A 19623-nucleotide genomic window follows, 5' to 3' on the forward strand; every position below is an offset into this window, starting at 1 on the left:
ATTATATCAGTTTCGGAAGGGGCAATAATAGGACACGTTTAAATTGTATTATGTTCATTTGAAAATATATGTGTAAATGTAGAATGGGCGAACTTTCCTGGCAATGTGAATGTACCAGACACAGTGGAAACATATATGGAATGTATTTTACTAATATTTTAACATATTCATACGCTGGAACTGTGTACGTGTTTAGAATAATCAAGCCAATCAATTCAATATTAATTTTATGTATTAATACATTTGAGGGAAATAATATAGCCTCGAGTAAATGGTCGTTCAGTAGAAACACTCCACTACAGTAGGTGGCGACCGTGCGCCTATTCTGTTACAAAAACATAAGAAATTGCAACCTAGCTATTTTTGCAATCCATTAATTATCTGAAAAATATGATTGTACACATTCACCACTGTTCAAACGGCATAGACAGATAGAGATAATGTGTAAAGTCCACTTGCGGATATTAATTATTGACTTAACACTGTAGACAGCTTAGCCACAATGCTAACTTGGTTGTTGTTGCTAACAGTTGGCTAGCAAAGAGCACAACAATCTGGGTCAGTGGTGACGAAAAAATGAGTATCTAAAAGGTATATCAAATTTGGCTCTGTTTCATAAGAAAATAACTGGCTAAAGAAAAGCACCAAATGGAAATCCATAGATGTATTGTTAGAGGATGCGCCAATAAATCGGACTCAATTATTCATTACAGTTTACCAGAGGAACCACAGAGACGTCAACAGTGGCTACAGTTTATTAATGAAAGCAACTCGGGAGAGAATATTCCAGTTGTGTCCCGTTTATGTGGCGACCACTTTACAGAAGAGTGCTTCACAAAACTTGATCTCGGTTTCACCACGAGGTTAATATTAAATCTTGACGCAGTCCCAACGATTTATTCCACTGATAAAACATCGGCGTATCGGCAACACACAGTGAGTATATTTGCGCTAAGAGGCTAGCCTACAACTTTGTAAATCTGTATGTGTTTTATGAAACTTAACTAATGTAACACTGGATCCAACCTAAACTTGTGTAGGCTACTGCATCAAATACAGTATTCTATAGGCTAGTAAGTTAATCAGACAATCTACTATAGGCTAGTAAGAATACTATATGCTAGTAAATTAATCAAAGACAGTATATTATAGGCTGGTAAGTTAATTAAAGATTGTATACTATAGGCGAATAAGTTAAAGATGCACTCTCAATTTTTTTTGATAATTTCAGCCAGTAGTTTTTAAAGTGGTGCTCATAAGCCAAAATTGGCCCCGATTTTTGCATACAACGTCATCCATTTGTGTGATATGTTAAGAATTTTGTCATTTGTATGATATCATATGATTTTTTTCATTAGTGTGATCTGTTACGAATCCAATTAGTGCAATGTGTTACGAATTTGTTGTGCTTAAGATCCCGGAGTGCATCTTTAATCAAGAGAGTATGCTAAAAAGGTTATAGATCTTTTCCATGTACAAGGACCCATGAGCACTAACATGTGAAGTTCAAAGGATAGGCCCCCACCAGAGAGCAAAGCTGACACTATTTCCACGTAATTCCAGTCCTATAAGTGGAAATGGTCTTTTAGGTTCTATCTCCGAAAGAATGACGCATACAGCCAGCTTGGCTATGGCTGGTTCTGGAGCTGGATTTGTCATAATCATGTAGAGAACTTTGCCACAGATGGATAGGGGAAACCACTATCTTGGGCTTTGCCATCTATTGACATCTTCCATAGATTGCCGCAGCAAATTCTCCATAGAAAGAATAAGATGAAGCTCTGGTAATATGGATAGCCTGAACCGTTCGGACTAGACACATTTTTCTACATTGTAATGGGCACAGTGCAACCTTTGGTAGGCTCGTGAGGCCATGGTTCTCACAGCTAGGGGAAGTGAAATGACAGGCTACAATGACTTTGCTCATGATGTACGCCGCAAATTCTATGTAACACCTTGAGCGCATCGGACACAAAGCATATTCTTTCACGGGTGCCTTTTCATTATTCACTGAACAGAAATAGAAACACAACATGTGAAGTGTTGGTCCCATGTTTCATGAGCTGAAATAAAAGTTCCCAGAAATGTTCTATACTCACAAAAAGTGGATTTATCTCAAATTTTGAGCACAAATTTGCTTACACCCCTGTTAGTGGGCATTTTTCCTTTGCCAAGATAATCCATCCACCTGACCGATGTGGAATATCAAGAAGCTGATTAAACAGCATGACATTTACACAGGTGCACCTTGTGCTGGGGACATTAAAAGGCCACTCAAATTTGCAGTTTTGTCACACAACAATGCCACAGATGTCTCAAGTTTTGAGGGGTGTGCAATTGGTATACTGAGTGCAGGAATGTCCACCAGAGCTGTTGCCAGAGAATGTAATGTTAATTTCTCTACCATAAGCCACCTCCAACATTGTTTTAGAGAATTTGGCAGTACGTCCAACCGGCCTCACAACCGCAGACCATGTGAAACCGCTCCAGCCCAGGACCTCCACATCTGGCTTCTTCACCTGCAGCATCGTCTGAGACCAACCACGCTGATAACTGATGAAACTTTTGGTTTGCACAACCAACGAATTTCTGCACAAACTGTCGAAAAAACATTTTAGGGAAGCTCATCTGCATGCTCGTCATCCTCACCAGAGTCTTGACCTGACTGCAGTTCGGCATCATAACCGACTTCAGTGGGCAAATGCTCACCTTCAATGGCTACTGGCACGCTGGCGAAGTGTGCTCTTCACGGATGAATTCCGGTTTCAACTATACCCGGGCAGATATCAGACAGCGTGTATGGCGTTGTGTGGGCGATCGGTTTGCTGATGTCAACGTTGTGAACAGAGTGCCCCATGGTGGGGTTATGGTATGGGCAGACATAAGCTATGGACAATGACCACAATTGCATTTTATCAATGGCAATTTGAATGCAAAGAATTACCGTGACGGGATCATGAGGCCCATTGTTCGTGCCATTTATCTGCCGCCATCACCTCATGTTATAGCATGATAATGCACAGCCCCCATCTGTACACAATTCCTTGAAGCTGAAAATGTCCCAGTTCTTCCATGGCCTGCATACTCACTGGACATGTCACCCATTAAAGCATGTTTGGGATGCTCTGAATCAACTTGTGTGAGGGCATGTTCCAGTTCCTGCCAATATCCAGAAAATGTGCACAGCCTTGGAAGAAGAGTGGGAAAATATCCCACAGGCTACAATCAACAGCCTGATCAACTCTATGCGAAGGAGAAGTGACTCTGAATGAGGTAAATGGTGGTCACAGCATATACTGACTGTTCTTTTGATCCACGCCCTATTTAAAACATTTCAAATCAATCAAATCAAATTTTATTTGTCACATACACATGGTTAGCAGATGTTAATGCGAGTGTAGCCAAATGCTTGTGCTTCTAGTTCTGACAATGCAGTGATAACCAACAAGTAATCTAACTAACAATTCCAAAACTACTGTCTTATACACAGTGTAAGGGGATAAATAATATGTACATAAGGATACATGAATGAGTGATGGTACAGGGCAGCATACAGTAGATGGTATTTGTAAGTCGCTCTGGATAAGAGCGTCTGCTAAATGACTTAAATGTAAATGTAAATGGTATCGAGTACAGTATATACATATGAGATGAGTATGTAGACAAAGTAAACAAAGTGGCATAGTTAAAGTGGCTAGTGATACATGTATTACATAAGGATCCAGTCGATGATATAGAGTACAGTATATACGTATGCATATGAGATGAATAATGTAGGGTAAGTAACATTATATAAGGTAGCATTGTTTAAAGTGGCTAGTGATATATTTACATCATTTCCCATCAATTCCCATTATTAAAGTGGCTGGACTTGGGTCAGTGTCAATGTCAGTGTGTTGGCAGCAGCCACTCAATGTTAGTGGTGGCTGTTTAACAGTCTGATGGCCTTGAGATAGAAGCTGTTTTTCAGTCTCTCGGTCCCAGCTTTGATGCACATGTACTGACCTCGCCTTCTGGATGATAGCAGGGTGAACAGGCAGTGGCTCGGGTGGTTGATGTCCTTGATGATCTTTATGGCCTTCCTGTAACATCGGGTGGTGTAGGTGTCCTGGAGGGCAGGTAGTTTGCCCCCGGTGATGCGTTGTGCAGACCTCACTACCCTCTGGAGAGCCTTACGGTTGAGGGCGGAGCAGTTGCCGTACCAGGCGGTGATACAGCCCGCCAGGATGCTCTCGATTGTGCATCTGTAGAAGTTTGTGAGTGCTTTTGGTGACAAGCCGAATTTCTTCAGCCTCCTGAGGTTGAAGAGGCGCTGCTGCGCCTTCCTCACGACGCTGTCAGTGTGAGTGGACCAATTCAGTTTGTCTGTGATGTGTATGCAGAGGAACTTAACTTGCTACCCTCTCCACTACTGTTCCATCGATGTGGATAAGGGGGTGTTCCCTCTGCTGTTTCCATTTTTACAGGTATCTGTGACAAACAGATGCATATCTGTAATGAGTTTCCACTGGTCCAATGGCTGCGAGCTTTACACCACTCCAGCCAATGCTAGGTATTGCGCATGGTGATCTTAGGCTTGTGTGTAGCTGCTCGGCCATGGAAACCCATTTCATGAACGTCCCGATGAACAGTTCTTGTGTTGACGTTGCTTCCAGAGGCATTTTGGAACTTGGTAGAGTGTTGCAACCGAGGACAGACCATTTTTACGAGCTTCAGCACTCAGGTGCTGTTCTGTAAGCTTGTGTGGCCTACCACTTTGCAGTTGAGCCGTTGTTGCTCCTAGACGTTTCCATTTCACAATAACAGCGCTTACAGTTGACCGGGGCAGCTCTAGCAAGGCAGAAATTTGACAAACTTACTTGTTGGAAAGGTGGCATCCTATGACAGTGCCACGTTGAAAGTCTCTGAGCTCTTCAGTAAGGCATTTTACTGCCAATGTTTGTCTATGGAGATTGCATGGCTGTGTGCTCAATTTTATACACCTTTCAGCAACGGGTGTGGCTGAAATAGGCATATCAATTCATTTGAAGGGGTGTCCACATACTTTTGTGTATGTAGTGCATCTTCATTTATAAATTGGGTGGTTCGAGCCTTGAATGCTGATTGGCTGACAGCCTGGTATATCAGACTGTATATCAGGGGTATGACTATGTATTTTAACTGCTCTAATTATATTGGTAACCAGTTTACAGTATCAATAAGGCACCTCGGGGGTTTGTGGTACATGGCCAATATACCACGGCTAAGGGCTGTGTCCAGGCACTCCACCTTGCGCCGTGCGTAGGAACAGCCCTTAGCCGTGGTATATTGGCCATGTACCACAAACCCCCGAGGTGCCTTATTGATATTATAAACTGGTTACCAATGTAATTATACCACACCCACTCCTACATTTATTGCTTAATTATCCATCATCTTTGCTGTTGCCAAAGGTTATCTATTATATTGCTCAGCTCAGTTGCGACTCAAACTTTGCAGGTGTTTATGATTAATAAACAATGCCATGATGGTGGGTGGTACCATTCAAATAAAACCCAGCCCTGAAATGAAACCGAGGCTAAAAATAATTTACACATAATTTCATAGGAAAAGATAAGGCATTGGCATGAATTTGCACGAAGCGTGGAGTTCGGGTTTGTCACTTCAAGCCCAACCTAAGTTGTTGTGCAGCATCCTGGGTAAGCTCTGGCCATCGTCTTTCAGCTAGAAAAAGTGGCTTTTTACTAGAGGTCGACCGATTTAAAAAAATAAAAAATAAATTAAATAAATAAATAAAAAAAATGTAAAAGATTTAACGCTGAAACCGATTTATTAGAGGACCAAAAAAAGCGATACTGATTAATCAGACAATTTTTTACATGTGTATATATATATATATATATATATATATGTATGTAATAATGACAATTACAACAATACTGAATGAACACTTTTATTTTAACTTAATATAATACATTAATAAAATCTATTTAGTCTCAAATAAATAATGAAACATGTTCAATTTGGTTTAAATAATGCAAAAACAGTGTTGGAGAAGAAAGTAAAAGTGCAATATGTGCCATGTAAAAAGCTAACATTTAAGTTCCTTTCTCAGAACATAAGAACATATGAAAGCTGGTGGTTCCTTTTAACATGAGTCTTCAAAATTCCCAGGTAAGAAGTTTTAGGTTGTAGTGCAAAAAGCAGAGCTTGTCTGCATATTCCCCTGTCAGTCTGCTCCTCCACTTATCGTAAATGATCCCCACCTCACTGAACACTCTCACTTGGGACTAGAGGTTGACCGATTTATCGGAATGACCGATTAATTAGGTCCGATTATTACATGGCACTCCACGAGGAGACTGCGTGGCAGGCTGACTACCTGTTATGCGAGTGCAGCAAGGAGCCACGGTAAGGTGCTACCTAGCATTAAACGTATCTTATAAAAATAATCTATCTTAACATAATCACTAGTTAACTACGCATGGTTGATGATATTACTAGTTTATCTAGCTTGTCCTGCATTGCATATAATCGATGCAGTGCCTGTTAATTTATTATTGAATCATAGCCTACTTCACCAAACGGTTATTTAACAAGAGCATTTGCGAAAAAAGCACTGTCGTTGCACCAATGTGCACCTAACCATAAACATCAACGCCTTTCTTAAAATCAATACACAAGTATGTATTTTTAAACCTGCATATTTAGTTAATATTGCCTGCTAACATGAATTTCTTTTAACTAGGGAAATTGTGTCTCTTCTCTTGCATTCTGTGCAACAGAGTAAGGCTCTATGCAGGAGTTTGGGTCGCCTGGCTCGTTGCGAACTGTGTGAAGACCAACCTCGCCAAACGGGATGACTTAACAAAAGCGCATTTGCGAAAAAAGCACAATCGTTGCATGAATATACCTAACCATAAACGCCTTTCTTAAAATCAATACACAGAGGTATATTTCTTTAAACCTGCATATTTAGTTAAAAGAAATCCAGGTTAGCAGGCAATATTAAACTAGGGAAATTGTGTCACTTCTCTTGCGTTAATTACACACAGTCAGGGTATATGCACCAGGGTGGGCCGTCTGGCTCGTTGCAAACTAATTTGGCAGAATTTTACGTAATTATGACACAGCATTGAAGGTTGCGCAATGTAACGGTTCCGTATTTCACTGAAAGAATAAACGTTTTGTTTTCGAAATGATAGTTTCCGGATTTGACCATATTAATGACTTAAGGCTCTGTGTGTAATTATATTATAATTAAGTCTATGATTTGATTTTTGATAGAGCAGTCTGACTGAGCGGTGGTAGGCAGCATTAGGCTCGTAAGCATTCATTCAAACAGCACTTTTGTGCGTTTGCCAGCAGCTCTTCCCTGTGCTTCAAGCATTGAGCTGTTTATGACTTCAAGCCTATCAACTCCCAAGATTAGGCTGGTGTAACCAATGGGGAATGGCTAGCTAGGTAGCGGGGTGCGCACTAATAGCGTTTCAATCGGTGATGTCACTCACTCTGAGACCTTGAAGTAGTTGTTCCCCTTGCTCTGCAAGGGCTTTTGTGGAGCGATGTGTAATGATGCTTCAAGGGTGGCTGTTGTCGAGGAGAGGGACGTAAGCTATACTGTTACACTGGCAATACTAAAGGGCCTATAAGAACATCCAATAGTCAAAGGTATATGAAATACAAATGGTATAGAGAGAAATAGTCCTATAATAACTACAATCTAAAACTACTTACCTGGGAATATTGAAGACTCATGTTAAAAGAAACCACCAACTTTCATATGTTCTCATGTTCTGAGCAAGGAACTTAGCTTTTTTTACATGGCACATATTGCACTTTTACTTTCTTCTCCTACACTTTGCTTGTGCATTATTTAAACCAAATTGAACATGTTTCATTATTTATTTGAGGCTAAATTGATTATATTGATGTATTATATTAAGTCAATTACAACAATACTGAATTAACACTTATTTTGTCATTATTATAAATAAATACATTAAAAAAAATTGTCCAATTAATCGGTATTGGTTTTTTTGGTCCTCCAATAATCGATATCCGTATCGGCGTTGAAAAATCAGAATCGGTCGACCTCAACTTGGGCCCGAAGAAGGTGGGGGACAGAAACTTCTTTGCCAGTGGAGCAAGTGATTGAAGTCTGTCCTCATTCTGCTTCCACCACTCCAAAGACAAGGCACTCTTTCTGTCAATGACAGGCTCTGTGAGGTAACGCTCCAACTCCATTTAAAAACTGCACTGGACTCCAGCCCTGCCCTCTTGGCTTCCAAGGATTCTAGCGTAGAGGCTGTCCACCAGACTGGGTGGCTGATCTTGGACTCTTTGCCTCTCTGCACCTGGATCTGGGTCCTCCTCTTCACTAGTCCATTCGGCTGTGGCTCTGGGATTTGGACTCCTTAGTAGGTCAGACTCCTCCTTCAGCCACTCTTTTGTCTTTCTCTAGTGCTGTCCCTGAGGTGAAGGTCTAGCTCTTGTAAATAAACAAAAATGTTTATTCTTCTTATATCTAACAAAGAAATGATTATCCAATCAACTTAAATCATAGATTACTTGATATGGAAAATGCATAATATGACTTGTATGTATGTATGTATGTATGTATGTATGTATGTATGTATGTATGTATGTATGTCTGTATGGTCAGAAAACTATACCGCTCCCGCATCTTGCAAGGACTCCCCCGAAGTCCCAACTTCCTGCCTTTATCCTAACACACTTACCACAATACAATGAATGGGCAAGAGGGGGGCAAAACTGAGTTACACTAACAACAAATTAATATATCTCAATCAGGTAAATATAAATCATAAAGGTACGTACCTAATATTTCATCATGTACATTAATATTTAATATATTTACACAAATGTACATGGAGCTCGGTATGTTCAGTCTTTTAAACAAATATGTCCAAATTGGCTCTAACAGCCAGTACAGAGTGGTCAAAGTGAGATGCACAGCTCTTCAACATGACAATAATGTCTAGCACAGCTCTCTGACTGGATATAGTCTATCATTGATTACAAGCTATAGGGTGTGTGCACTGCAGCTGAAGTCTGGAAGCTCTGCCAGTCTCATACCTTTCACCATGTTTGCCCCACTGTCCCTGAGGACCAACACTACATGTTCTGTGTGGATTTCACAGTATTCCAACATGGTCAAGAACATCTCTCTGATGTAGTTTCCTGTGTGTGATCTAGTCACAGTCTTGACTTTCAGCACAACCTGCTTTCTTGTCCAAATATTGTCAATGAAATGTCCAGTAAGGCTCATCAGGGACTCTAGTGCCTGACCAGCAGTCAGTTGTGAATGCCATGTGTGGAGCGTTCACTGGTGCTACCAGATTCTTCACTTTCGTCACAACTCTTTTTAATGTGTTTTATCTAGCATTTCTGCACGGTATAATTTTTCATCTTTGATCCTGTACCGGGGTTCAGCCTCGGAAAACCAACATCAGACACCACTGTGAATGGCTGGTTGTCAGTGGCAATCATCTCAATAATTGCTTCATCCATCTTCTTGGCCATTTTGCTTGTTTATTAAACAGTTGTAAGATTGTAGCCTGCGATGTCTGACGTGTCTGTATCCTTTTTCCTGTAGCTTTTTTCATCATTGCTTCCTTATGGGCTTTTGGATGGGTGTTCCTAAGGTGATTCCTTATGGGCTTTTGGATGGGTGTTCCTAAGGTGATTCCTTATGGGCTTTTGGATGGGTGTTCCTAAGGTGATTCCTTATGGGCTTTTGGATGGGTGTTCCTAAGGTGATTCCTTATGGGCTTTTGGATGGGTGTTCCTAAGGTGATTCCTTATGGGCTTTTGGATGGGTGTTAAGGTGATTTCCCCAGGTTAGTGGTATGTTTTGATTTAGCTGTTGCTGACCTCTTTATCACAAATAAGACACCTTGCTTTCCCTGGTGCCAATTCAATGTAATAGTCCCACACTGGTTCTCTGCTTTTCTCTGCCATCTGTAAAATTAATATAATTGTACACACACACGCACAGCTCTCTGAAGTGACAAGGATACTGAAGTGTCTGCTAGGAGACACATACTCTCAACTGTTTGAATCATAAAACTAGAGATAAAGTTACCTATGATGAATGTTGAAAACAAAAACTGTAATTTCTATATGCAGGAAATCCTATTTTAATAATGTGCATGGTAATAATTGACTACCAAAGTGTGAGTCATAATTCCCATGACACCTTCCAGCAAAATAAATCTGAAATGCGGTTAATTAATTAATTTATTCCACAGGATGTTTTTAGATTCACTTCAAATAAGGTCTGTGTTTCGTTTAGGTTTACAACACCTTGCCAATTTGATAACTGTGTAGATATCCATAGGACAGGTAACTGATCAATATTGGCTAAATATAGACAAATATTTTTTGTAGAGTGGATTTATGAAAATATGTTGACAAACGCTACCTTATTCTAGCGAGATTTACATGAGTATCAAAAAGCTGAGGCAGTGTAAGCCTGCGCGAAACACAGACCATATTTGAAGTAGATAAAGACCTTCTCTATGGAAGACATGAACGGTAAAATAACAAAGAAACCCATTTCAAGTTCAGCCGCAAGTTATTATAAGAATTATGACCCGTCAACCATTTCTCTTTGTATCATTTGTATTTCATTTATCTTTGACTATTGGATGTTCTTATAGGCACTTTAGTATTGCCAGCCTAATCTCTGGAGTTGATAGGCTTGAAGTCATATAAACAGTGCTGTGCTTCAAGCATTGTTAAGAGTTGCTGGCAAATGCAGTAAAGTGCTGTTTGAATGAATGCTTACGAGCCTGCTGCTGCCTACCACCGCTCAGTCAGACTGCTCTATCAAATCATAGACTTAATTCTAACATAATAAACACACAGAAATAAGAGCATCATTTCAAACCGTTCTGTATTTTATCGAAAGGGTGGCAAACCTAAGTCTAAATATTGCTGTGACATTGCACAACCTTCAATGTTATGTCATTATGTAAAATTCTGGCAAATGAATTAGTCTTTGTTAGGAGGAAATGGTCTTCACACAGTTCTCAACGAGCCAGGCAGCCCAAACTGCGGCATATACCCTGACTGCTTGCACTGAACGCAAGAGAAGTGACACAATTTCCCTAGTTAATATTGCCTGCTAACATGAATTTCTTTTAACTAAATATGCAGGTTTCAAAAATATATACTTTGTATTGATTTTAAGAAAGACTGCTGTTTATGGTAGACACATTTGTGTGACGATTGTTCTTTTTCACGAATGCGCTAATGTTAAATCATCACCTGTTTGGCGAAGTTGAAGTAAGCTGTGATTCGATGATAAATTAACAGGCACCACATTGATTATATGCAACGCAGGACAAGCCAGTTAACTACATATGGATGATGATATTACTAGGTTAACTAGTGATTATGTGAAGATTGATTGATCGTTTTTTATAAGATAAGTTTAATGCAAGCTAGCAACTTACCGTGCCTCCTTGCAGCCACAAGGCTCTTTTGATGCTGCACTCGTGTAACAGGTGGTCAGCCTGCCACGCAGTCTCCTCGTGGATTGCAATGTAATCGGCCATAATCGGCATCCAAAAAGGCCAATTACCGATCTGCTATGAAAACTTGAAATCGGCCCGAATTAATCGGCCATCCCGATTAATCGGCCAACCTCTACTTTCTACTGGTGTGGGCTTTAAGGCATATTTACATTTTTCAACCATTTTCCATCCCAATTTTTTTTAGTAAGCAAAGGCTTTGATTTCTGCTCAAACAGATGGAAAAGAGGTCTTAGAAAACATCTGCAAGAAAAAGTCTTAAAAGGTATTAGAAATACATCAAAATACGTTAATATGTTAACGTAAAGACTGTTGCCAACTAATAACACTTGCCAAAATGTTGACCAAACTTGGCATCTTGACAGTTCTTCCAGTAAATGTGTTATTGTAAAAATCAGTATACTTGTTTAAAAGTAGTCCTTGTGCATAGTTTTATGGTTTGTTAAACTTTTGAAATCGATGGGTTTTTGTGTGGCATACATTTTAAGTGAACAATTTAAGTTTCAGCACAATTCTGTTACCATGGAATTGCCCTATAGTAAAGAAGATGGCGGCGCAATGCTTTAAACATTTTGCCGCCAATTAAGTAGTTCATGTCTTTCACCTTTCCCACTCCACACCACCAACAAATCATCTTTTTTGTTCTTAATAGTATTTTTTTGTTCTTAAACTTTATGGCCATATAAAATGTGTCTTCCAGGCCTAGCCTACAGTTTCTTAAACCAAGTGTAGCCCAAACACTGTAACTTAAATGAAATAATGAAACACTTCTTGTCCATCTCACAGGTGTCCACTGAGAGTGCAAAGGGGACTGGGATGTTGGAAGTAAAAAAGACTGGCATCAAGGAGGAGCCAGTGGACAGGGAGGCGGACTCGCAGGTGAATCGCTCAAACAATTTGTTGGGTTCAATCAAGAAGTCGTTTAGTTCAATCAAAGAGGAAAATGTTGGGCAGGACGTGAGCATTGCAGGGAGCTATGACCAGATTAGAGTGGTGAAAATAGGAGACTCACACACAAGAGAAAGGAAGAAAGAGGGAGGAGAGTATGGGATGGAACACTCTCACCAAGATGGAGGCTATGATGCCATGGTAACAGAGATTCACAGGGAAGAGGGGATGAAGGGAAAGGGCAGAATGAAAGAATGGATAATGGAGAAAATGAATGTGACGGCGCATGAGGTGGAGGTGTTTGTGATAGAAAACTCAAAACCAGAGGAGGAGGAATGGAGGGAATATGTGTTAGGGGAGGAGGAGGAGAAGGAGGAGAAGGAGGAGGAGGGATGGAGGGAATATGTGTTAGAGGAGGAGGAGGAGGAGGAGGAGAAGGAGGGATGGAGGATAGAGGAGAGGGGAGAGGGCAGAATGGAAGGGATGTGGGTGAAAAAAGGGAGACGGAAAAAACTCCCGGGGCCGCAGTGGTGGAGATGGGAGCAAGAGAGGAAGAAAACAGAGGAAGATGAGTGGAAGATGATTGCAGAGAGGGCGAGGGAGGAAGAGCGGGAGAGACAGAAAGGTCAGACTGTGGAGGAAGAAGAGAAGAAGCGAAAGAAGAGAGTGGCAGGGTTCCGCTGCCCACAGTGCAGCAACACCTTCCAGTCCCGAAGTGAGTTAATGGAGCACAAGACCGGCTGCTGCAATGATGCAAAATACACCTGCCCATTGCCACTCTGCCCCAAACACTACACAACTAAGAGGTCCCTGTGGACTCACATCCGCTTCCACCGTGTAAAGGATGACAAGAAGAAGAAGAAGGCCTTGGAGACTATCCAGAAATCCCAGGGAGCCCAGGAGCAGAAGATGAAGGCCTATGATGCTTACCTGAAAGCCCAGAAATCCCAGGGAGCCCAGAAAGCCCAGGGAGCCCAGAAAGTCCAGAAATCCCAGGGAGCCCAGAAAGTCCAGAAAGCCCAGAAATCCCAGGGAGCCCAGAAAGTCCAGAAAGCCCAGAAATCCCAGGGAGCCCAGGAGCAGAAGATGAAGGCCTATGATGCTTACCTGACAGCCCAGGTGCAGCAGAATCAATACCAACCCAGCCATAAGAAGAAATTCTTCTGCCCACTCTGCAACATATACTACAGAAACCAAACTAGCCTGGACAAGCACTCTCGTTGTCATACCAGTGTCCACAAGTTGACGTTCCGCTGCTCCTTCTGCTCCCTGGAGATCCTGCGAAAGTACACAACTAAAAAGCACTATGACTTGGAACACCCGGGCAGGGTCCCACACTGTGAGGAGTGTGGAAAAACCTTTAACTCGATCGACAGCTTCCTAAAACATCAGGTTAGACACTTGTCCGTGACACCCTACTACTGTTATGAGTGTCGCATCTACCAGCTGACCCAAAGGGGCCTCACTGCCCATCTGAGAAACCACTCTCTCAGACGAAACCAGGAGCAGCTAGACCAGCGGTCTGGGAAACTCAACAAACCTGATAATACAATGAATCATAGTACAGCCCCTCTACACAACAACCCTGCCTCTCTACAAGATAACCACGCCCATCTACAAGACATCAAAGAAGAACTTATAACCATAGAAATAGAATCTCAATCTGTGCTTTAACCCCTCTTTGTCCCATAACCATACCCCTCCCTCTGACATGAAAAACTGACCTGGGAACTTTATCAGTGACTATTTCTGTACAGGAGAACACTGAGACTGGGATCAAATCCTCTAAATAGAGACATCTAGTACTTGGTTTTTACAGGAGATTAACTGTTTTATCGATACAGAGCGAATAGGAGAAATGACAGTAGTAGCAGAATCAACAACCTCTGCATCATCAAAACAGTTAAGGTGTTAAAGTTCACAGTTAGCCATTATGTAAATGCCAGCTGAAAAGTACCAGTGGCCTGGCTTTGGCCCCAGGTGAGAGCAGGCCCCCTGGAGCCAGCCCAGTGAGACACGGGTACCAGCTCACGTAGATGGAAACGGAAAAGACTGAGCCATATGTACAGTATTTGTTTGTCACTGTTACCTTGAAGGCCAGGTGTCTTTAAAACGTTGTAAGCCCTTTATAAGCCCCATAATATCATATATGATGTGCATTTAGCCTTCTATCCATAATCTAATATAGAGAGAATTCAGTTTAATCTATAGAGTTGTCTTACACATTAACTGTAATTATCTTTACGTAAAATGGGATAGTCACACATTTATAAAATGTAATTTAGTGCTTCTGAGTTAATGTTGGTGTTGAGATGTATTATTAGACCATTCCTGATCCTTTGAGGTTTAATCAATTTTTCCTTCTGGTTCTGCACTTTTCTCTTTATCTGCACTTGTTTATTTCCTACAGTAGTCCAAGGTGAGTAGTACAGCACTATGGGTAGGTTTAGTGGGTGCAACATAGCCATAGAAATGTTTTGTATAGAACAAATACTTTGTGAAACATATGGGTTGTCTGTCATGGAGGATAGGGTATAGTGTCAACTCTATTACATTTCTATCTGCAACAAGCATGTTTCACCTCACTGAATACACCCCATGTATACAGTAGCAACTCTCTGGTTCTATAGGAAGCCAAGTGAACTTTCTCTGGCCAATAGAGATGAACCCGAATGACACTGTAGCCCTGCCCAACAAGGAGCACTTTGATGTCGACTGGTTCCATTACTGCATGTCTGATGCTTTGTTCTCTACACTATTGACATGCTCTCTGAATAAAACGCCTTTCTATGGTATTTACTGGTCAGTGAAAAACACAGTTGTGTACTGAAGGCCTGTTTATTATGTTCAATACAAAGTCCTACTGTGACTCCACTGAGATACAAAACCAGAGAGAGGAGACGGTAGCAGCAGGATGGATGGAAGGACACTGTATCTCCACAGGGACAGGGGAAAGGGACTGGGACACAAAAGGCTGGTTCCCCGGACATAGATTGTGCCTAGGCTTGGACCGATTCTCCATTGAAATTGCTTTTAAGTCCAGGACAAGGTGCAATCTGTGTCCAGGAAACCGTCCCAAAGAGAGAAGCAATGCATCTCATCTACTCTCAAAACAACATACAAACTGCTCAAACACACAAACTTACAGCTAAACACTTAACAGTCAATCAGAAACTCAAAGACCGTGTGTGTTACAACACATCCAGAAGAGCAGAGGGAGAGAAATTGAATAGGTAGAAGTTCACTACTGATCCAGAATTAGATCATGAGTTCAATAATACCGCTACAAGTCATTGATAGCTACAGTTTTCTTCATTCTATTAGACAGACAGCGCTTTAAAGGGATTGACAAGAAGTCAGCATGTGCCAGCAGGCCCAGACAGTAACATACTGGATTACCTCCACACTGTCATATCATTCCAGACAGTAACATACTGGATTACCTCCACACTGTCATATCATTCCAGACAGTAACATACTGGATTACCTCCACAACTGTCATATCATTCCAGACAGTAACATACTGGATTACCTCCACAACTGTCATATCATTCCAGACAGTAACATACTGGATTACCTCCACACTGTCATATCATTCCAGACAGCAGGTTAAATTCATCAGAAAATATCATGTCTGTTCCAGCCACATATTTCTACATCCAAGGGCTTCTCCCACCCCCACCTGTGTGCTTACATGACTTAGTGAATGGATTTCTAAAATGCATTGTATTTCATCTCCCAGAACCCTGAGGTGCTGTACTAGTACAGTATTGACAGTTCAGTTCAGTGCCAGACTCAGTCTCTTCACAGCTTCATCCATTCAAATGCTCCTCGGAACCAGGAAATACAGTGTCCTCCGGGATTATTGGGAAATCAAACCATGACCATAAGGTTAAATTGCAGACTGTTGCCGTATTTAGAGGGTATTTTCATCCCTATCGGTTGAACCGTTTAGAACTGACAGTACTTTTTGTATATAGTACCCTTTCTGTATATAGTATTGGGACAAATTCACTTGTGTGTATTAAAGTAGTCGAAGTTAAGTATTTGGTCCCATATTCCTAGCACGCAATGCCTACATCAAGGTTGTGACTCTACACATTTGTTGGATACATTTGTTGTTTGTTTTACATTACATTTAAGTCATTTAGCTGACGCTCTTATCCAGAGCGACTTACAAATTGGTGCATTCACCTTATGACATCCAGTGGAACAGCCACTTTACAATAGTGCATCTAAATCTTTTAAGGGGGGTGAGAAGGATTACTCTATCCTATCCTAGGTATTCCTTAAAGAGGTGGGGTTTCAGGTGTCTCCGGAAGGTGGTGATTGACTCCTCTGTCCTGGCGTCGTGAGGGAGTTTGTTCCACCATTGGGGGGCCAGAGCAGCGAACAGTTTTGACTGGGCTGAGCGGGAACTGTACTTCCTCAGTGGTAGGGAGGCGAGCAGGCCAGAGGTGGATGAACGCAGTGCCCTTGTTTGGGACTTTTATTGTAAATAAGAATATAACATGCTAACCTCTCATCATTACAATAACAGGGGAGGTTAGCATTTTTATGCATGCTAACCTCCCCTGCTATTGTAATGGTGAGAGGTTAGCATGTCTTGTTGGTATGATATTTTTGCATCATTACTCATGATATATTCATAATTATCTGTAATATTGGTAGCATCCACATTAATGTAGAAGTGTTCAGAAACATTCTATTATTATTTACAATCAAAGTCCCTCCAAAATGACCCAATACATTCTTTAACATTATTTTCTATTGGGCACAAAATAATCAAACCAAAACACACAACCAAAACAAACAGCAAATGCATCAAACTAATTTGTAGAGTCACAACCTTGATGTAGGCGAGTTATGAATATGGGACCAAATACTTAACTTTTGACTGCTTAAAAAATACACACAAGTGAATTTGTCTCAATTACAAAAGGGCTATAATTTCTAAACGGTTCACCTGGATAAGGATGAAAATACTCTCGAATGAAAGCTGACAGTCTTCACTTTCACCTCAGTAATTGTTTGATTTTAAATCCAAACTTATTGAGTATAGAGCCAATAGAAGACAAAATAATAATTACAGAGGGCACTGTATAAGGCAGCAACATGCACACTGGGCAAGCCACAGACTTGTTGCCCAGCTAACCACCGCTTAGCACTGGTCCAGGATAATGTTTACCTTAGTGTCTGTAGAGCTGAGTTGGTGTGGACAGGGTAGGCGGTACCCAGACTGGCCTAACCAAAGCCATGATTGGACCTCAATCCAGTCACTCTGATTGGATGTTGTGGCTGACTGGGAGGAGCTTGTCTCAATATAGGGGGTATCGTCAGTGGTCCCATTTGCTCTCACTTTGATGACATCACTAGTTTTGTCCCTGTAATGACTCGGTCACTAAAGAGGCTACTTAAGGTTTACACACAGAGCTACAGTTATACAGTTCATCATAAATTGGGTCTTAAATGCATATGCAGGTATCTCTCAAATGTTCCCAGAAGTACATACACACATACATCTATATACAGCACATTCATGTTCCTGACACGTGTCTCTTGAGTATCTAGAGACAACGCTGATTGTACAAAGCAAAGACTGGAGAGACGATACAATGTTAGTGGTCACCACCAGCCCTGGTCCAACAGAGCTACAGGCTGTAGTTCTAGCCCTAACTGGTTCTAAAGCCTGCATACTCTACCTCTGGCACCAGGGGGGAAACCACTGGGTTAGTTCCTAACAGAGAAGGGTCAGAGGGGTCCCAGATGCATCAGAGTTCTGTCCAGGTCACCTGAGGGACCAAGTCTGCCCGTCTGTCTGAACAGACCTCCAGCAAGGTTATAAGTCTGAGATGAAAGGTTAAAGGTCAGAGGGCAGTGGATGTGAGTTTCTTCACCCCTCTCCGTTGGGCCAGAGTGGAACATCCCACAGGGTCCAGGACAGGTGGAACGTTCCTGTTGAGGGCAGAGTAGGTTGCTGCCATGGCGCCCTGCACAAATCAAATCAAACTTTATTTGAAGTCATTCAAATATTGCAACACACATCACTGTATATGAAACAGACAAAATATAGTGGGACAGAGTGTGTGTTACCTTGACCAGGTGTGGAGCATCCTGTCTGGTGAGTGTGAATTTGGGCAGCTGGTCGCGTTGTGTGACCCAGGGATGACGCAACACCTGGCCAGCCGTCAAACGCTGGTGGGGGTCCACGTGTAACATCTTAGACACCAGCTCCTACAGGTCAGAGTTCAAAAACATTACAACATTATCCCCCATTGAATATGGTGTTTGAATGTTGGTAACATTCCCTTGGCTTCGGTGTGTGTGTACCTTGGCCTCGGCTGAGACAGAATTCCAGTATCCTCCGGTCAGAGAGAACTTCCCGCTGCCGATCCGAGCCAGGATCTCCTCTGGAGTGTCCTCTAGACCGTTGGCAAATGGAGTGAACCTGGAGAGGAAAGTAAAGGAGAGAAGGGTAAACAATTGCAAATACACAAACAACCATATTCGTACATATAAAACAGACACAGTCTTACCCTGTCAGCATGGTGTAGAGTAGGACTCCCAGACTCCAGATGTCACAGGCAGCGTCATAACCCTGCTTCTTCAACACCTAGTAAACACATACTGTATGATTAGTGGATGAGAGGGTACACACACAGAGAACATCAGAGAGAGGTAGAGAGAGAGAGAGAGAGTCACGGTACATACCTCTGGAGCTACAAAGTTAGCTGTGTAGCACGGCGTCATCAGCAGGCCGTTCTCAGCTCTAAGCTGCTTGGCAAAACCAAAGTCACAGATCCTGATGGACTCAGCGTTCCCACTCTCATCCACATACAGGATATTACTGGGCTTCAGGTCCCTGTGCACCACCTGGTAAATGATCAACCAATCAGTCAATCACACCCACGTCGACACATTGAATGAGAACTAGGTATGCTGTGAAAAGAAAGTATTGAGGCTCAGAAATGTGTCAAATTCCTTGAACGACACAAACACATGAAACACACTTACCCCCTGTACGTGTAGGTATTCAACAGTCTTGGTGATGGTGTATAGGACAGCACTAGCTTCTCTCTCTGAGAAGAACTTCTGTCTCAGTATCTTATCCAGCAGCTCTCCTCCCTTCATCAGCTCTGTGACCAGATACACTGTCCTGCCATCATCAAACACCTACAGCAGAGACAAGAGGGTT

General features: G+C 41.8%; 2 protein-coding genes and 1 long non-coding RNA gene across 6 annotated transcripts in view; 1 reads left to right on the forward strand and 2 right to left on the reverse strand.

Moving 5' to 3' along the window:
• LOC127912871 (golgin subfamily A member 6-like protein 6) overlaps positions 1-15223 on the forward strand; it is a 43989-nt gene extending 28766 nt beyond the window's left edge. Inside the window, exons 1-2 of one of the 2 annotated variants that reach the window (XM_052483667.1) lie at positions 340-936; positions 12327-15223. In XM_052483667.1, the coding sequence (XP_052339627.1) occupies positions 649-936; positions 12327-14102 (2064 nt within the window). In that variant the 5' untranslated portion in view covers positions 340-648 and the 3' untranslated portion in view covers positions 14103-15223. Of the gene's footprint in view, positions 1-339; positions 937-12326 lie in introns of those variants that run through there. The other variant, XM_052483668.1, reaches the window with a different exon arrangement.
• A 624-nt stretch (positions 15224-15847) lies between these two features.
• Positions 15848-16676, reverse strand: LOC118361708 (uncharacterized). Its single transcript, XR_008083781.1, has 2 exons — positions 15961-16676; positions 15848-15915 (listed from the first exon to the last, which is right to left on the reverse strand). It is a non-coding gene; the product is annotated as an uncharacterized LOC118361708 (long non-coding RNA).
• Positions 16677-16682: 6 nt separating this feature from the next.
• LOC118361182 (ribosomal protein S6 kinase alpha-3) overlaps positions 16683-19623 on the reverse strand; it is a 31494-nt gene continuing 28553 nt past the window's right edge. For all 3 annotated transcript variants that reach the window (XM_052483665.1, XM_052483666.1, XM_052483664.1), the window contains 6 exons: positions 19443-19601; positions 19140-19301; positions 18965-19041; positions 18759-18876; positions 18522-18662; positions 16683-18418 (listed from right to left, as the gene is read on the reverse strand). In XM_052483665.1, coding sequence (XP_052339625.1) covers positions 18296-18418; positions 18522-18662; positions 18759-18876; positions 18965-19041; positions 19140-19301; positions 19443-19601 — 780 coding nt within the window. In that variant the 3' untranslated portion in view covers positions 16683-18295. The remainder of the gene's footprint in view (positions 18419-18521; positions 18663-18758; positions 18877-18964; positions 19042-19139; positions 19302-19442; positions 19602-19623) is intronic.

The sequence above is a fragment of the Oncorhynchus keta genome, chromosome 28 (assembly GCF_023373465.1).
Source record: "Oncorhynchus keta strain PuntledgeMale-10-30-2019 chromosome 28, Oket_V2, whole genome shotgun sequence".
Classification (NCBI taxonomy): domain Eukaryota; kingdom Metazoa; phylum Chordata; class Actinopteri; order Salmoniformes; family Salmonidae; genus Oncorhynchus; species Oncorhynchus keta.